Below are 19,477 nucleotides of genomic sequence, written 5' to 3'. Positions count from 1 at the left end.
AATCAGAGAAGTGTTTATCTGGCTCAGGAACTGAATTCAGTGCACCAATTTTGTCTACATTCATGCCTGGAACTCTGCTACAGCGGGTTGTGTGCTAGATATACAAGGATATACCCTTTTCCCTGTCTCAGTTTTTCCAGCCTCCTAAGTGGAATCACTTGCCTAATTTAAAAGTGTGTTTTTCTGACCTTAGGCTTTTAGCCCAGCTGCCAAGAGCAAATGTTGTTCTCTTGCGATACCTTTTTGGAGTGCTATACAACATTGAGCAACATTCCTCATCCAATCAGATGACAGCTTATAATTTATCCGTTTGTATAGCCCCAAGCATTCTTTACCCACCTGATTCCAACAGCTTGGAATTGGAAGACAACTTGATAAAAAAGGTAATGAGAGCTCTCATTTTTGTCCCCCAGGGGGTAGAATCCCTACTTTGAACCGGATATGTGCAGTAGTAACTCTGACAGAAGGAACTTTTTGAAGTGCACATTTTCATTAGGCCCCTGTGGAGTGGCAGAGTTCTTTATCCTACTCTGTTGGGGTCTGGGAAGGGGTGTTGTTAAACGGAAAACTCAGAGCGGTCGAGTCACTTCTTCCCGCTCCAGGAGACTAAATCTAGACTGACTAAACGGGAGAGAGAAGAGTCGTGTGATACGATAGAAAAGAACCTGGGCTTTGGAGCTTCACTAGTCAAGGTTCAACTCTCAGTCTAATCCCTGAGGGACTCATAACCTTGGGCAAAGCCATGGTTTCCTCACTAAACCATGGCGACAACAGCCAGCTCCTCTGGTCATCACTGGCACATCCTGGGTGGCTTGGGCAATATGAGCACCCATGGCTGCAAACACATTGGCCTTCCTCTGCCAATTATGGCTCATCTAGAAAAGTACTCGGCTACTATTTCACCTCTGCTACGTCTTATGGAAACTAGCAAGAGATTCCAGAATATCCCAATAAGATGACAGGTCTTCCCCAAACTCACACAGAGAGAGCCAGCATGAGGCAAAGCAAGGCATGAGAAGGGACTGGAGTTAGACAGACAGATATGTTTTCTCTCCACCTGTGTGGGTTTTCCTTCACAACCCCACCAAAATCTCTGCTTCCCAACTTTAAGATACTTCTTCATTTAAGAAATGGTTTTCTTAAGTTTTTGTTCATACTTTATAAAGTTTCATAAGATGGTATACATCAGTTACAGCTCAATAAAACTGGAAACAAAATTTAAAAGCAAAAAATAAGTAAACTTTAATAAGGTAGGCTACTTTGAAAATTATCCTTGTTTTATTTATTTTTTGATACGTATTTATTTGAGAGAGGGAAAGAGAGAGCGTGAGCGGGGCAGGGGCAGAAGAAGAGGGAGAGGGAGAGGGAGAAGCCCAAGCCCATTCCCCGCTGAGCACGGAGCCAAAGTTGGCTCCATGTGGGGCTGGATCTCACCACCATGAGATTGTGATCTGCGCTGAAATCAAGAGTCAGACGCCCAACTGAGGTGCCCCGAAATTTATCCTAGGCTTAAAGACGTAACCACTGATCCCAAAATGTTAGCTCTTAAACTAGGCCATGCATTATAACTTAGCCCACGGATGAGCAGTATTTTAAAATGTGTACCCAAAGTACACGGGAAAGTATCACTCTTTCTAAGTTATTTCTGAGAGAACTCTGGTTTCTATGTGTTTTGGGGGTTTTTTTGTTTTCTTTTTTTAACTTTTATTTATTAACTTGACTGTGAGAGACACAGCGAGAGAGGGAACATAAGCAGGGGGAGTGGGAGAAGGAGAAGCAGGCTTCCCGCTGAGCAGGGAGCCCGATGTATGGCTGATCCTAGCACCCTGGGATTATGACCTGAGCCAAACGCAGACGCTTAACCGACTGAGCCACCCAGGCGCCCCTGGTTTCTACATAGTATTATCAACTCTGAATTTTTCTGAGAAATCCTTCACATTTTTTCTTAGATCCAAGGTCTGTATCCAAAATGTGATTTATAACTATGCACTATGGAAAAGAGCACCCCATTCCTGTCTTTTTGTGTTACAGATTTGTCTTGTACAATTTCTTATTGAAAATTGCCTCAGAATATTTGGAGAAGACATCACTTCCCTCTTGGGAGAGAACTCAATGAGTCGTGGTAACAGCGAGAAGGCTGCAGGTACCGGGAGTAATTTAATTGACTTTAGTGAGAAGCAGACAGCAAGGTTGCCAGGGGTCATGGGAGATGCTTAGACAGAGCTGTTCTGGAGCCCAGAGCAACGCCAGGGCAAGGATTTCCATGTGCTCCTTCTTCCGAAGGCTGGCTCACAGGTCAAGGGAGGTTCCACACTGTTGTGAGACCAAAGGATAAGATGAGGTCTCTGACTTCAAGAAGTTTCTAGTGTAGATCATAAGGGCATTAGGACTCATCATGGTATGCTACAGTGTTTGGGAATTTTTTCTAACAAACTTCTAACAAAATTCTAAGTGGGTGCTATATATATATATATATACCTCATAAATATATATGTAGTTATATATATATAATATATAATTAGATACTTATACTATATAAATATATAATCATAATATATATATTTATGTATATAAGATGTGCTTTGGTTGAAGCCAAAGCAAGGGGCCTTTCTTCCCCTCCCTCGTCTTTGGCTCAGGGGCTCTTGAGGCACCACAGGATTCCAGTGCCCTTTGAAACGGGTTGAAAAGAACTGGCATCATTGAGAAAAAAGGACTTGACTTGATGTCATACTACCTCTCCAGAGTGTAAATTCCTGTGCCCCCATTTACCAGCTATATTCTCTTGGCCAGTTATTCCAGCTCAGCATCAGTTTATTCATCTCTAAAATGTGGATATAAATAATGTCTAAATCTTAGAATTGTGGTAAAAACTAAATAAGATGATGGATGGAATCCAAAAAAAAGCCATTAATATGACTGGGAGAAGTGCCCCTGAGACTAGAGCTAGTATGATTTGAGCCTAGCTAATCACAGCTACCTGTCAGCAGTCCACCTTAGAAGGTAGACTTTCGATTCAGAACCTGGAGACACGTATCATCAATCCCTCCATATTTCTGACATTTCTTGGTTTTATGATGCTTACCACATTGCTTTGAGGAAATCTTTAGAAAATACAAGTCATCAGGAACTAAGATGAGCCTGGGGCACATGAGTGGCTCAGTCGTTAAGCATCCGGTTTCAGCTCAGGTCATGATCCTGGGGTCCTTGGATCAAACCCCGCATCAGGCTCCCTGCTCCGCGGAAGCCTGCTTCTCTCTCTCCCCTTCCCCCTACTTGTGTTCCCTCTCTCGCTGTCTCTCTCTCTCTCTGTCAAAATATACATAAAATCTGGGAAAAAAAAGAAAAGAAAAAAGAAGGTTCAGCGTATTAAACTACAACTACTACTACTAATCTCACTTCTTCCTTAGATTACGGCCAGAAGACTGTGACACACCGTTCTTTCAGAGCCAGGGCCTTTTGTCGGGGTTGCAGCACTTGCCAGCACTACCAGTGCATAGCCCCACCTTCCGCAAAGCCAGGGCAGCTCTTTGGAGTTTCCCTCATGGATATGTGTTATAAAGACAAGCTACCCTTCCCAATTCTGGTAGGTCATCTCATTTTGGTCTTCTATAGCCCTCCTGAGGAGGGGAAACTCTGAGAAGCCACGTGTCCTCATCCAAATCTATCCCCAAATGGAGAAGTCATTAGACAGCCCCTGGCTTTGGCTGAGAAGCTCTGTTACTGTTATTTCAAGGTACAGAATCTGACTTAGGTCCAGCAGAGTCATGAGGCACATACAACAGGAAAAGTCATTCTTCTCCATTCCACTTGTATCTTGTTTCCACAAAGACCCACCGAGGCCTGTTCAGATCAGACAAAGTGGACTCTGTGTATGTGAGTCTCTGAGAGTTCACCTCATCTGCACACTCTCCCTTCATTGCCTTGCTGAACTCACATGAGTCTCAAGTCTCCTTCAGCGGAGTCTACTCAGTCTAACAACTGCAAACATCTGACACGAGCATAGACTCATCCTCTGGCAAATAGGAATCTGTTAATCCTAACAGAGTATGTCAAATGAAAGCCACAGAGTTTGGCCTGTGTTATCTGAAACTGCTGTAGTGAATTGTCAGTGTGGACATTCACTGAGTATTCGGTGTCTGTGCAAGCACTGTACGAGATGTAGGGAACGTTCTGCTAGCTATGAAGAAATGTACCATCTTAGCTAGCATGTTACCTGCTAGTTACAACCCCAGGTCCGTGCATCACAGCAAATTTAGGGGCTAGCTAGGATTATCATCCTCCACACTGCCTAACCGAATCAGAAAAGCCTCAGTACAGGATGTAAGTGACCCAGCTCACACAATAGATAAGTAGCATAATAGACTTCAGATCCGTTGGATTCCCTGAGTCCAGCCCTTATAAAGATTCTACACAGCAGAGAGAGGACATGAAGATAGAGCAAAAGACAATTTAAGACTCATGAGAAGGGAGGGTAATCAGAGAAGGAGAAGAGAGTTTCTGAGCCTGACTTTAAAAGAGGGAAGGAAATAGAACAAGTAGGAATGGAGTATACAGTCACTTAAAGAGAAATAAACAAATGGGAAATGAGTATTTCCTAAATAGACTTCCATACTTGGGGAAGAGCATCTATGTAGGGAATAATGAGAAAAAATGCTAAAGTACGAAACAGATGCTGATTCCCCAAAGGCCTTGAAGCGCAGAAGTTTGATTTAAAAGTGGAAACTCAATGGAAAGGAAAATCTGATTAAAAGAAGTGTTTAAAATGTTTCAGTGTATGACTGTAAAATGGATATTTAGGTCTAAACTATATAGAAAGACACTGAAAAAAAAAAAAACAATCTAAATTGACTTTAGTCCTTCCCACTCCAAAACAGTGTACCATTACATTCCCCTCCTCTTTCAAAATGGTGGCAAGCTTGTGCTCGGCGTTTGTGGATATGAGATGCCATATACTTTTCTTTTCTTCCTACAGGATATGCTTTCCTTTATTAATCAAAAAGGGCCACTCACAGAAGGCGTCTTCAGCAAATCAGCCAATATAAAATCCTGCTATGTCCTAAAGGAGAAACTGAATTCTGGAGTCAAACTGAACCCGTACAGCGAATCTGTTCATGTGGTCGCATCCCTCTTTAAGGTAGGGAAGGTTCTAGCATTATCCACACACGAGTAACTGAAACTATGATTGGTGTCCTTCATCATGACTACTCAAGAACCATAACGGGCATAATGGATTAAGACCCTTACAAGCTGAAAAACGCTTGACAAAATCAAAATTTAAGGAAGCTACTTTAGACGTTAAAAGCCCCATGTGTTAGAAATACTTTCTGTTTGCACTACACACCGCCCTCCCCACCTTGACTCCTGAAGACTCCATGCAAAATACTAATACTGAAATGACTCCTAGTCATGATAATAAATTTCAAAATTCGCACCAATACATACACACTGTTTACGCATACAAACATCCTCACCACCCTCCTAATGAAGGCAAACTTTCCAAAAGAAATAGAACAGGGAAAGAATTTAATCCATCCACCTTGGCACTTATGAACAGCTCTGAACAACCCTATGTTAACGTAGTAATGACTACAGTCTTAGAATCTCAGTCACATTTGGTCTTCCCTTGTCCCCCGTTAATGTTCGAAGATGTGATAAATAGCAAAGTCCAGAAATGACTTAGGTAACCACTCCTACACTGGGGCCATAGTGATATCCAGTAGTAATATACATACAGGCATCAGGAGACAGGAGAAGAATGATGATACACTAGGTAGCGAGATGAGTGTTGCCCTCTGTAAGGTGCAAACATGGAATCGATTTTCTAGCAAGAGTTAGGAGGTTCTTTCCTGATTCCGTGTTATAAGCACCGACTAGGAAGAGGGTGAGCACTTGTGGGGAGAGTGCTTAGACATTTCTAAAGTTTTCTCTTCCTGAAGTTGACGGATCTTGGTGGAGAATCAGACTCTGCAAACTTGGCCTTGATAATATCATGGCAAACTAACTGGACAATTGGCCTAAACTAGAAATGGATCTATCCTCAGGACCACAGTGAGTCTGCCATTAGACTCTCGACTTTTAGACAGTTAAGAAAAGAAAGAATGAAGCAATTGTGAGAGTAGCTTTATTCCAGGGAGCACACATACCCCGAGTGAGAAGACTTAGTTCTTTCCTAATATGTGTGGAAGAGCCCACCTGTTTGTGTTTTGATTGTTTCAGGCCTTTTCTTGCTAGAATGAAGAGCTAGCACTGTGTCTAAAACAAGCAACATGGGTATGTGTATTTCTGTCCAAGAAGCTAATAGGATTTAGGATGGTCTATAGCCAGACGCTGTCAGTTTGTGGTACTTTGCAAAAAAAGCACTGACAAAAAATAAGTTCCAGATGATAGTAGGGAGCTTTATCTTCATTTCCACCACAGCCTAAGCTCTGCTTTTATGCCTCTAAGTTTTAGCGGGAGAAAATACAAGCACCTGCTCCTGCGTGTGCAAGTGAATGGAGAGTCAGAGCCGAGCTCCATGTGGGTCGTAGTTTTGGTATCTGTGAAGGAAGTGGGGGCTGAACTGAATTTTTTAACTACATATTTTCTCTGGAATATTTCCAATACATATTTTCTATTATATATATATTTTTTTATGTCCCTAAGGATTTTCTTAGAAATATCAAAGGAAGCATATTTTTATCTGATCTCTATGACAAATGGCTCGGTGTTATTGATCAAGGCAACAAAGAGGAAAAGATAACTGCAGCCCAGAGGTAATGATGCACTAATTACTCTACTCTGGTCACATCTCCAAAATACACCCAACATACTATCAGGAAAACATTGGCTTACGTTTTGCAGCTTTGCGCACTATAATCATGACCAACGCCAAAGAGTTTCAATTCTTTATGCCCATGGGGCCCAGCTTCAGAATAGAGGCATGCTTTAGGGCTATTATTGTTCTTCTCCTGATCTTATTAATGTGGACTCCTTGGCCGTTTGACCCCTTCTGGATCCATGCAACTTGTAGACGAAATTCCCTGGTTCAAGACACATGCAACAGCATCAACTGCCAGGGCTATGACCTTAAAAGTCTGTCAAACATTTAACTAACCAGAGAAGTGTTTATCTGGCTCAGGAACTGAATTCAGTGCACCAATTTTGTCTACATTCATGCCTGGAACTCTGCTACAGCGGGTTGTGTGCTAGATATACAAGGATGTATCCTTTTCCCTGTCTCTGTTTTTCCAACCTCCTAAGTAGAATCACTTGCCTAATTTAAAAGTGTGTTTTTCTGACCTTAGGCTTTTACCCCAGCTGCCAAGAGCAAATGTTGTTCTCTTGCGATACCTTTTTGGAGTGCTATACAACATTGAGCAACATTCCTCATCCAATCAGATGACAGCTTATAATTTATCCATTTGTATAGCCCCAAGCGTTCTTTACCCACCTGATTCCGACAGCATGGAATTGGAAGACAACTTGATAAAAAAGGTAATGAGAGCTCTCATTTTTGTCCCCCAGGGCGTAGAATCCCTACTTTGAACCGGACATGTGCAGTAGTAACTCTGACGGATGGAACTTTGTGAAGTGCACATTTTAATTAGGCCCCTGTGGAGTGGTAGAGTTCTTTATGCTACTCTGGCAGGGTCTGGGAAGGGGTGTCATTAAATGGGAAACTCGGAGCAGTCGAGTCACTTCTTCCCCCTCCAGGAGACTAAACACTAGACTGACTAAACGAGAGAGAGAAGAGTCATGTGATACGATAGAAAAGAACCTGGGCTTTGGAGCTTCACTAGTCAAGGTTCAACTCTCAGCCTAATCCCTGAGGGACTCGTAACCTTGGGCAAAGCCATGGTTTCCTCACTACACAATGGCGACAACAGCCAGCTCCTCCGGTCATCACTGGCACATCCTGGGTGGCTTGGGCAATATGAGCCCCCATGGCTGCAAACACACTGGCCTTCCTCTGCCAATTGTGGCTCATCTAGAAAAGTACTCGCCTACTATTTCACCTCTGCTATGTCAACAGAAACCAGCAAGAGATTCCAGAATATCCTAATAAGATGACAGGTCTTCCCCAAGGTCACCCAGAGAGAGCCAGCATGAGGCAGCGCAAGGCGTGAGAAGGGACTGAAGTTAGACAGACAGATACATTTTCTCTCCAACTGTGTGGGTTTTCCCTCACAACCCCACCAAATTCTCTGCTTCCCAACTTTAAGATACTTATTCATTTAAGAAATGGTTTTCTTAAGTTTTTGTTCATACTTTATTAAGTTTCATAAGATGGTATACATCAGTTACAGCTCAATAAAACTGGAAACAAAATTTAGAAGCAAAAAATAAGTAAACTTTAATAAGGTAGGCTACTTTGAAAATTATCCTAGTTTTATTTATTTTTTGATACGTATTTATTTGAGAGAGGGAAAGAGAGAGCGTGAGCGGGGCAGGGGCAGAAGAAGAGGGAGAGGGAGAGGGAGAAGCCCAAGCCCATTCCCCGCTGAGCACGGAGCCCAAAGTTGGCTCCATGTGGGGCTGGATCTCACCACCATGAGATCTGATCTGCGCCGAAATCAAGAGTCTGACGCCCAACTGAGGGGCCCCGAAATTTAACCTAGGCTTAAAGACGTAACCACTGATCCCAAAATGTTAGCTCTTAAACTAGGCCACGCATCATAACTTTAGCCCACGGATGAGCAGTATTTTAAAATGTGTACCCAAAGTACACGGGAAAGTATCACTCTTTCTAAGTTATTTCTGAGAGAACTCTGGTTTCTATGTGTTTTTAGGGGTTTTTTGGTTTTTTTTTTTTAAACTTTTATTTATTTACTTGACTGAGAGGGACACAGCGAGAGAGGGAACACAAGCAGGCGGAGTGAGAGAAGGAGAAGCAGGCTTCCCGCTGAGCAGGGAGCCCGATGTAGGGCTGATCCCAGCACCCTGGGATTATGACCTGAGCCGAACGCAGACGCTTAAACGACTGACCGTCCCAGGCGCCCCTGGTTTCTACATATTTTTATCAACTCTAAATTTTTCTGAGAAGTCCTTCACATTTTTTCTTAGATCCAAGGTCTGTATCCAAAATGTGATTTATAACTATGCCCTATGGAAAAGAGCACCCCATTCCTGTCTTTTTGTGTTACAGATTTGTCTTGTACAATTTCTCATTGAAAATTGCCTCAGGATATTTGGAGAAGACATCACTTCCCTCTTGGGCGAGAACTCAATGAGTCGTGGTAACAGCGAGAAGGCTGCAGGTACCGGGAGTAATTTAATTGGCTTTAGTGAGAAGCAGACAGCAAGGTTGCCAGGGGTCATGGGAGATGTTTAGACAGAGCTGTTCTGGAGCCCAGAGCATCGCCACGGCAAGGATTTCCATGTGCTCCTTCTCCCGAAGGCTGGCTCACAGGTCAAGGGAGGTTCCACACTGTTGTGAGACCAAAGAAAGGATAAGATGAGGTCTCTGACTTCAAGAAGTTTCTAGTGTAGATCGTAAGGGCATTAGGACTCATCATGGTATGCTACAGTGTTTGGGAATTTTTTCTAACAAGCCTAGTTCTCCCTGTCCCCCTCCCCCTTCTTGTGTTCCCTCTCTTGCTGTCTCTCTCCCTCTGTCAAAATATAAATAAAATCTGTAAAAAAAAAAAAAAAAAAAGGAAAAAGAAGGTTCAGCGTATTAAACAACAACTACTACTACTAGTACTCTCTCTTCTTCCTTAGACTCCGGCCGGAAGACTGTGACAAGCCATTCTTTCAGTGACAGGGCCTTTTGGTGGGGCTCCAGAACTTGCCAGCACAACCAGTGCACAGCCCCACCTTCCGCAAAGCCAGGACAGCTATTTGGAGTTTCCCTCATGGATGTGTGTGATAAAGACAACTTGCCCTTTCCAATTCTGGTAGGTCATCTCCTTTTGGTCTTCTATAGCCCTCCTGAGGAGGGGAAACTCTGAAAGGCCAAGCGTCCTCATCCAAATCTATCCCCAAATGGAGAAGTCATTACATAGTCCCTGGCTTTGGCAGAGAAGCTCTGTTACTGTTATTTCAACGAACAGAATCTTAGTTCCAGCAGACTCATGAGGCAAATACAAAAGGAAAAGACATTCTTGTCCATTCCACTTGTGTCTTGTTTCCACAAAGACCCACCGAGGCCTGTTCAGATCAGTCAAAATGGACTCTGTGTCTGTGAGTCTCTGAGAGTCCACCTCATCTTCACACTCTCCCTTCATTGCCTTCCTGCACTCACATGAGTCTCAAGTCTCCTTCAGCGGAGTCTACTCTGTCTAACAACTGCAAACATCTGACACGAGCATAGACTCATCCTCTGGCAAATAGGATTCTGTTAATCCTAACAGAGTATGTCAAATGAAAGCCACAGAGTTTGGCCTGTGTTATCTGGAACTGCTGTAGTGAATTGTCAGTGTGGACATTCACTGAGTATTCGGTGTCTCTGCAAGCACTGTACGGTATGTAGGGAACGTTCTGCTAGACATGAAGAAATGTATCATCTTAGCTAGCATGTTACCTGCTAGCTACTACACCAGGTCCTTGCATCACAGCAAATTTAGGGGCTAGCTAGGATTATCATCCTCTGCACTGCCAAACCGAATCAGAAAAGCCTCAGTACAGGATGTATGTGCCCCAGCTCACACAATAGATAAGTAGCATAATAGACTTCAGATCGTTTGGATTCCCTGAGTCCAGCCCTTATTAAGATTCTACACAGCAGGGAGAAGTCATGAAGATACAGCAAAAGACAATGAAAGACTCATGAGAAGTGAGGGTAATCAGAGAAGGAGAAGAGAGTTTCTGAGCCTGACTTTAAAAGAGGGAAGGAAATAGAACAAGTAGGAAAGGAGTATACAGTCACTTAAAGAGAAATAAAAAAATGGGAAATGAGTATTTCCTAAATAGACTTCCATACTTGGGGAAGAGCATCTATGTAGGGAATAATGAGAAAAAAATGCTAAAGTAGGAAACAGATGCTGATTCCCCAAAGGCCTTGAAGTGGAGAAGTTTAATTTAAAAGTGGAAACTCAATGGAAAGGAAAATCTGATTAAAAGAAGTGTTTAAAATGTTTCAGTGTATGAATGTAAAATGGATATTTCGGTTGAAAGTATATAGAAAAACACTGAAAAAAAAAAAACAATCTAAATTGACTTTAGTCCTTCCCACTCTAAAACAGTGTACCATTACATTCCCGTGCTCTTTCAAAATGGAGGCAAGCTTGTGCTCTGCGTTTGTGGATATGAGATGCCATATACTTTTCTTTTCTTCCTACAGGATATGCTTTCCTTTATTAATCAAAAAGGGCCACTCACAGAAGGCGTCTTCAGCAAATCAGCCAATATAAAATCATGCAGAGTCCTAAAGGAAAAACTAAATTCTGGGGTCAAATTGAACCCGTACATCGAATCTTTTCATGTGGTCGCATCCGTCTTCAAGGTAGGGAAGGTTCTAGCATTATCCACATATGAGTAACTGAAGCTATGAATGGTGTCCTTCATCATGACTGCTTAAGAATCGTAATGGGCATAATAGATTAAGAACCAAACAAGCTGAAAAACGATTGACAAAATCAAAATTTAAGGAAGCTACTTTAGGAGTTAAAAGCCCCATATGTTAGAAATACTTTCTGTTTTCACTCCACACCGCCCTCCCCACCTTGACTCCTGAAGACTCCATGCAAAATACTAATACTGAAATGACTACTAGGCATGATAATAAATTTAAAAATACACACTGACACAAACACACTGTTTAACGAAGCAGACATCCTCACCACCCTCCTAATGAAGGCAAACTTTCCAAAAGAAATAGAGCAGGGAAAAAATTTAATCCATCCACCTTGGCACTAATTAACAGCTCTGAACAACCCTATGTTAATGTAGTAATGACTACAGTCTTAGAATCTCAGTCACATTTGATCTTCCCTTGTCCCCCGTTAATGTTCGAAGATGTGATAAATAGCAAAGTCCAGAAATCACTTAGGTAACCACTCCTACACTGGGGCGATAGTGATATCCACTAGTAATATACATGTAGGCATTAGGAGACAGGAGAAAAATGATGATACACTAGGTAGCGAGATGAGCATTGCCCTCTGTAAGGTGCACACATAGAATTGATTTTCTAGCAAGAGTTAGGAGGTTCCTTCCTCATTCTGTGTTATCAGCACCGACTAGGAAGAGGGTGAGCACTTGTGGGTATGGTGCTTAGACGTTTCTAAAGTTTTGTCTTCCTGAAGTTGACGGATCTTGGTGGAGAATCAGACTCTGCAACCTTGGCCTTGATAATATCATGGCAAACTAACTGGACAATTGGCCTAAACTAGAAATGAATCTATCCTCAGGACCACAGTGAGTCTGCCATTAGACTCTCAACTTTTAGACAGTTAAGAAAAGGAAGAATGAAGCAATTGTGAGAGTAGCTTTCTTCCAGGGAGCACACATACCCTGAGTGAGAAGACCTAGTTCTTTTCTAATATGTGTGCAAGAGCCCACCTGTTTGTGTTTTGATTGTTTCAGGCCTTTTCTTGCTAGAGTTAAGAGCTAGCACTGTGTCTAAAACAAGCAACATTGGTATGTGTATTTCTGGCCAAGAAGCTAATAGGATTTAGGATGGTCTATAGCCAGACCCTGTCAGTTTGTGGTACTTTGCAAAAAAAGCACTCACAAAAAATAAGTTCCAGATGATAGAAGGGAGCTTTATCTTCATTTCCACAACAGCGTAAGCTCTGCTTTTATGCCTCTAAGTTTTAGTGGGAGAAAATCCAAGCACCTGCTCCTGCGTGTGCAAGTGAATGGAGAGTCAGAGCCGAGCTCCGTGTGGGTCGCAGTTTGGGTATCTGTGAAGGAAGTGGGGGCTGAACTGAATTTTTTAACTACATATTTTCTCTGGAATATTTCCAATAAATATTTTGTATAATATATATACATATTTTTTTTTATCTCCATAAGGATTTCCTAAGAAATATCCAAGGAAGTATATTTTTATCTGATCTCTATGACAAATGGCTCGGTGTTATTGATCAAGGCAACAAAGAAGAGAAGATAACTGCAGCCCAGAGGTAATGATGCAATAATTACTCTACTCTTGTCACATCTCCAAAATACAGCCAACATACTATCAGGAAAACATTGGCTTACGTTTTGCAGCTTTGCCCACTAAAATCATGACCAACGCCAAAGAATTTCAATTCTTCACACCCATGGGTTCCAGCTTCAGAATAGAGGCACGCTTTAGGGCTATGATTGTTCTTCTCCTGATCTTATTAATGTGGACTCCTTGGCCATTTTACACCTTCTGGATCCATGAAACTGGTAGACGAAATCCACTGGTCCAAGACAGATGCTAGAGGACTACCAGGGCTATGACCTTAAAAGTCTGTCAGACATTTAACTAACCAGAGAAGTGTTTATCTGGCTCAGGAACTGAATTCAGTGCACCAGTTTTGTCTACATTCATGCCTGGAACTCTGCTACAGCGGGTTGTGTGCTAGATATACAAGGATGTATCCTGTTCCCTGTCTCTGTTTTTCCAACCTCCTAAGTGGAATCACTTGCCTAATTTAAACGTGTGATTTTCTGACCTTAGGCTTTTAGCCCAGCTGCCAAGAGCAAATGTTGTTCTCTTGCGATACCTTTTTGGAGTGCTATACAACATCGAGCAACATTCCTCATCCAATCAGATGACAGCTTATAATTTATCCGTTTGTATAGCCCCAAGCGTTCTTTGCCCACCTTATTCCGACAGCATGGAATTGGAAGACAACTTGATAAAAAAGGTAATGAGAGCTCTCATTTTTGTCCCCCAGGGGGTAGAATCCCTACTTTGAACCGGACATGTGCAGTAGTAACTCTGACGGATGGAACTTTGTGAAGTGCACATTTTCATTAGGCCCCTGTGGAGTGGCAGAGTTCTTTATCCTACTCTGGTGGGGTCTGCGAAGGGTTGTTGTTAAACCGGAATCACGGAGCAGTCGAGTCACTTCTTCCCCCTCCAGGAGACTAAACACTAGGCTGACTAACCGAGAGAGAGAAGAGTCATGTGATACGATAGAAAAGAACCTGGGCTTTGGAGCTTCACTAGTCAAGGTTCAACTCTCAGCCTAATCCCTGAGGGACTCTTAACCTTGGGCAAAGCCATGGTTTCCTCACTACACAATGGCGACAACAGCCAGCTCCTCTGGTCATCACTGGCACATCCTGGGTGGCTTGGGCAATATGAGCACCCATGCCTCCAAACACATTGGCCTTCCTCTGCCAATTGTGGCTCATCTAGAAAAGTACTCGGCTACTATTTCACCTCTGCTACGTCGTATGGAAACTAGCAAGAGATTCCAGAATATCCTGATAAGATGACAGGTCTTCCCCAAGCTCACACAGAGAGAGCCAGTATGAGGCAAAGCAATGCGTGAGAAGGGACTGAAGTTAGACAGACAGATACGTTTTCTCTCCAGCTGTCTGGGTTTTCCTTCACAACCCCACCAAAATCTCTGCTTCCCAACTTTAAGATACTTCTTCATTTAAGAAATGGTTTTAAGTTTTTGTTCATACTTTATAAAGTTTCATAAGATGGTATACATCAGTTACAGCTCAATAAAACTGGAAACAAAATTTAAAAGCAGAAAATAAATAAACTTTAATAAGGTAGGCTACTTTGAAAATTATCCTAGTTTTATTTATTTTTTGATACGTATTTATTTGAGAGAGAGAAAGAGAGAGCGTGAGCGGTGCAGGGGCAGAAGAAGAGGGAGAGGGAGAGGGAGAAGCCCAAGCCGATTCCCTGCTGAGCACAAAGCTCAAATTTGGCTCCATGTGGGGCTGGATCTCACCACCATGAGATTGTGATCTGAGCCGAAATCAAGAGTCAGACGCTCATCTGAGGGGCCCCGAAATTTATCCTAGGCTTAAAGACGTTACCACTGATCCCAAAATGTTAGCTATTAAACTAGGCCACGCATTATAACTTTAGCCCACGGATGAGCAGTATTTTAAAATGTGTACCCAAAGTACACGGGAAAGTATCACTCTTTTTAAGTTATTTCTGAGAGAACTCTGGTTTCTATGTGTTTTTGTTTTTTTGGTTTTTTCTTAAGCTTTTATTTATGTACTTGACAGAGAGAGACACAGCGAGAGAGGGAACACAAGCAGGGGGAGTGGGAGAGGGAGAAGCAGGCTTCCCGCTGAGCAGGGAGCCTGATGTAAGGCTGATCCCAGCACCCTGGTATCATGACCTGAGCCAAAGGCAGATGCTTTACCGACGGAGCCACCCAGGTGCCCCTGGTTTCTACGTATTTTTATCAAGTCTGAATTTTACTGGGAAGTCCTTCACATTTTTTCTTAGATCCAAGGTGTATATACAAAATGTGATTTATAACTATGCCCTATGGAAAAGAGCACCCCATTTTTGTCTTTTTGTGTTATAGATTTGTCTTGTACAATTTCTCATTGAAAATTGCCTCAGGATATTTGGAGAAGACATCACTTCCCTCTTGGGCGAGAACTCAATGAGTCGTGGTAACAGCGAGAAGGCTGCAGGTACCGGGAGTAATTTAATTGGCTTTAGTGAGAAGCAGACAGCAAGGTTGCCAGGGGTCATGGGAGATGCTTAGACAGAGCTGTTCTGGAGCCCAGAACATCGCCACGGCAAGGATTTCCATGTGCTCCTTCTCCCGAAGGCTGGCTCACAGGTCAAGGGAGGTTCCACACTGTTGTGAGACCAAAGAAAGGATAAGATGAGGTGTCTGACTTCAAGAAGTTTCTAGTGTAGATCATAAGGGCATTAGGACTCATCATGGTATGCTACAGTGTTTGGGAATTTCTCTATCAAAATTTGAATTGGTGCCATATATATATGTCATATCATACATATATGTTTAGTTATATATAATATATAATTAGAAATTTAGAATATCTAATTATTAAACACAATATATATACTTATGTATATTAGATGTGCTCTGGTTGAAGCCAGAGCAAGTGGCCTTTCTTCCCCTCCCTCCTCTTTTGGCTCAGGGTCTCTTGAGGCACCACAGGATTCCAGTGCCCTTTGAACTGGGTTGAAAAGAACTGGCATCAGTTCTTTCTCTCTAAAATTGTTGGTTAAAAATATTGTCTAAATCTTAGAATTGTTGTAAAGATTAAATAAGGTGATGGAAAAAAATAAATTTCAAAAAAAAGCCATTAATAAGACTAGGAGAAGTGCCCCTGAGACTAGAGCTAGTATATTTGAGCCTAGCTAATCACAGCTAACTCGTAGCAGTCCACCTTATAATAGACTTTCGATTCAGAACTTGGAGACACATCTCATCAATCCCTCTATATTTTTGACATTTCTTGGTTTTATGACGTTTTTCTCATTGCTTTGAGGAAATCTTTAGGATAATACATGTCATCAGGAATTAAGATAAATCTAGTGTAGTGTCTGAGAATATGCTTATATAAGACAACTGTTTATTTTTCATTTCAGTAGTGTCAGGAAATCCACCTCTTGAATCCAAGCCAGTGAGAGTGAGAGTGATTTACAAAAAGGCACAACTGCAGAATGATACGAAGACCCCATCTGGCATGGTTCCACCCAGCTACCTGTCTACAGTTTTCTAAGTCACTGAAGGCTACCATCCCCATAATGACACTTGACTCTTCCGTTTTCTTTAGTTCCTATAAAATAGAAAATAAAATGAACTGTTTTTCCAATGAATGAAAAATGAGCCCCTTCCAAGGAACTTGCTCATCCCATTTGAATTTTTCTTGCCTCATCTCATATTATCCATATTGAGGAAATCTTCCCACAAAGTATCTCCTCTGTCTTCGATACCTACCATCTCATATTATGTACTTTGTTGCATTGAAGTGTATTGCATATTTTTATACTGATGCAATAAAAATAATTCCATCACTCAGTGGGTTAGACAACCATTTTACTTGTTTATGATTCATATCAACACTTCAGTGGAGGCTCATCTGAGCAGTTCTGGTCTCAGCTGAGGTCACTTGAGCACCTGCAGTCAGCTGGCAGCTCATCTGGAGCTAACCTAGGAGTCTGTTTATTGGTGTTGGCTCTCAGCTGGTCCCCATGTCTTCAACGAGCTAGCCTGTCCTTCTGCATGTGGTGGAGGAAGAGTTGCCAGAAGCAAGAAAGGCTTTTCAAGAGTTAATGTGGGAGAGGACTGTGCAAAGCACCATGCCAAAGACAGTGATTTACAAGACAAGGAGGCATTCATTATTTATTAAGACCACACATGATAATCAAAACTCAAGGCAGCACCACTACTACACATATCCTTTTTTTTTTTTTTTAAAGATTTTTTATTTATTTATCTGAGAGAGAGAATGGGAGACAGAGAGCATGAGAGGAGGAGGATCAGAGGGAGAAGCAGACTCCCCGCTGAGCAGGGAGTCCGATGCCGGACTTGATCCCGGGACTCCAGGATCATGGCCTGAGCCGAAGGCAGTTGCTTAACCAACTGAGCCACCCAGGCGCCCCTACACATATCCTTTTATTCATCGGCTTTTAATCCTCAGTGGATTATAATCAGCATTTCCTAAAAGGCATTCAAAGTGTGGTAGGAAGTATCTTTGAAATAATAACTGATTTTTTACCTCAGGTATTCTTTGCCTCTATCCTTGTTCCGGTCTTAAGCTGTCTTACGGACAACTAAATCACTTCCTCAGGGAATAGAAGCTATAGGAGAACATGAGGAAAAGGGAGCCCTTTGTTGCTTATGAGTTTTAAAAATTTAGCTTTCTAGGAAACAAAACTCACTCGTGGGATAGAGTAGATTTAGGTGGAAATCTCATGGGAAAACCCCAAAATCATTAGGTACATGGGACATCTGCCCCTTTTCCTGGATAGAAGCCAAAAGAAAGCAGGAAGGCCTCACAGAATAGCGAACTGACTTGTCTAAGAAAGACGGGGCCCCTGTGGGTCCACATAGAGTTTCTTATACCTCAGCATGGAACAGATCAGTAAGAAAAGTATTCCCATCAATTCCAGAATAGTATGGAAGAACTACAGAGAGCCACCAGGTTTGAAAGACATGTCTCAACAACAGTAGTACTGACCAATTCCCCAGGACCAGAGAACAGTGAGGACATCTCAGCAGATGCTAGTATACATCAATGACCCAAAGCAGCAAATAAGTGCCACCTCGCCATTTCATAGCCTTCTAACTCCCTGGCACTAGAAGACTCCAGAACATAGACACACTCCTGGGGGAAATTAAGAGATCCTGAATTTCTACCAATCTGGGAACAGAGAATCAAACTAGACACCAAGCGAGCTATTTAAAAACACAGAATTGGACATTTATTACATATGTCAATGTATAGATTGAGGTTGGTATCAATATATATAGAATATATGATCCAAGCACAGTTTTCCTAGAAAGGGTTCCCTGGTCAAATAGGTTAGGGAAATTCTGTATTTTCCTTTTGAAGTCAAATGCTCCAGTTTTTTCCACACTTATTTGACATTGCTTGGCCCTTTTGGAGTAACCCCATTAATTAATGATCCTGGGAACATACATTAATAAACATCGCTCTGAATTTATTTCTTCTTAACTCACAGATTTTACCATTTCACTCACCTGCTAAGAAGCCATCAATAGATCTTTGAATTTTTTTTTTTTTCAGAAAAAAATGTCCTTTTTTAGATCCTCCACAATGCAACCTGCTCTAGTAATCAATTTTGTCTTCACTCTTTCCCATTGTAGATCCTTTGCTTTAGCTAGGTCAGAAACGTTACTGGTCCCTGAATAAGTCACACTCACTTTTCTAACTATAATTCTCACCTCTCCTTGGTCTCTACGTTTCCACCCACTAACTAGGTAGCCATCTGGGTTCTCCACTCCCAGAATTTCACAAAGCCTTCCTGATCTCAAATTAATTGTTCTTTACATGAGCACTTGCCCCTACTAGCCATTGGCTCCTATGCTGCTTTGCACCGTCGGGAATTATGCCAGTGTGTTCATACATTATTCAGCAAATCCAAATTCCTGTGGTAAACAACTGTATCTTGTGTTAGTTTTATATTACTTTTAATGCCTGGCTAAATTTCTACTCAAAAAAATATGAATGAATATGTTCAATTTTCGAAGGGTGTAGAGATTTTATACATATTGGTAGCAACTGCAAGTTTTTAAAACTGAAGAGGTAGAATACAGCACATATGGAATTTCAATGGGTGGCAATAAGACATCATCAGTTTGACCAATTTTTTTAGATATGACTTCACAGCCTTATTCACAAGTTCTGGGATATACTATTTTTATTCATTATGTAAAAAATCTGATATCGGTGTGATGCATTTGGGAATAATTGCATTTTTGTATTAAATTTCTTCTAAATATCAACAATCCAGAATAAAAGGGGCAAAAAAACATGGCTGGGCAATGCATCTGTGAGTTTTTAAGCCAAGGAAGATATTAAAAAAAAAAAAAAAATTGAAAAGAAGAGGAGCTAGAAATACCAGAAGGTAAAGAAAAGCTGAAATTGA

General features: G+C 41.8%; 1 protein-coding gene across 1 annotated transcript; it reads left to right on the top strand.

The window, feature by feature from the left end:
- The first annotated feature begins 154 nt into the window (after nucleotides 1-154).
- Nucleotides 155-17,729, top strand: LOC135363613 (uncharacterized). Its single transcript, XM_064584832.1, has 13 exons — nucleotides 155-383; nucleotides 2,032-2,143; nucleotides 3,408-3,583; nucleotides 4,973-5,134; nucleotides 6,643-6,752; nucleotides 7,284-7,473; nucleotides 9,125-9,236; nucleotides 9,700-9,875; nucleotides 11,261-11,422; nucleotides 12,937-13,046; nucleotides 13,574-13,763; nucleotides 15,408-15,519; nucleotides 16,451-17,729. The coding sequence occupies exons 1-13, from the start codon at nucleotides 288-290 to the stop codon at nucleotides 16,582-16,584; spliced, it is 1,842 nt and encodes a 613-aa protein (XP_064440902.1). The 5' UTR covers nucleotides 155-287; the 3' UTR covers nucleotides 16,585-17,729.
- Nucleotides 17,730-19,477: the final 1,748 nt, after the last annotated feature.

Source organism: Mirounga angustirostris, unplaced genomic scaffold (genome assembly GCF_029215605.1).
Source record: "Mirounga angustirostris isolate CCGP_5_RB_7025 unplaced genomic scaffold, mMirAng1.0.hap1 SCAF_2, whole genome shotgun sequence".
NCBI lineage: Eukaryota > Metazoa > Chordata > Mammalia > Carnivora > Phocidae > Mirounga > Mirounga angustirostris.
The sequence above is the reverse complement of the archived record's forward strand: the minus strand, read 5'-3'. Positions and strand labels throughout refer to the sequence as shown.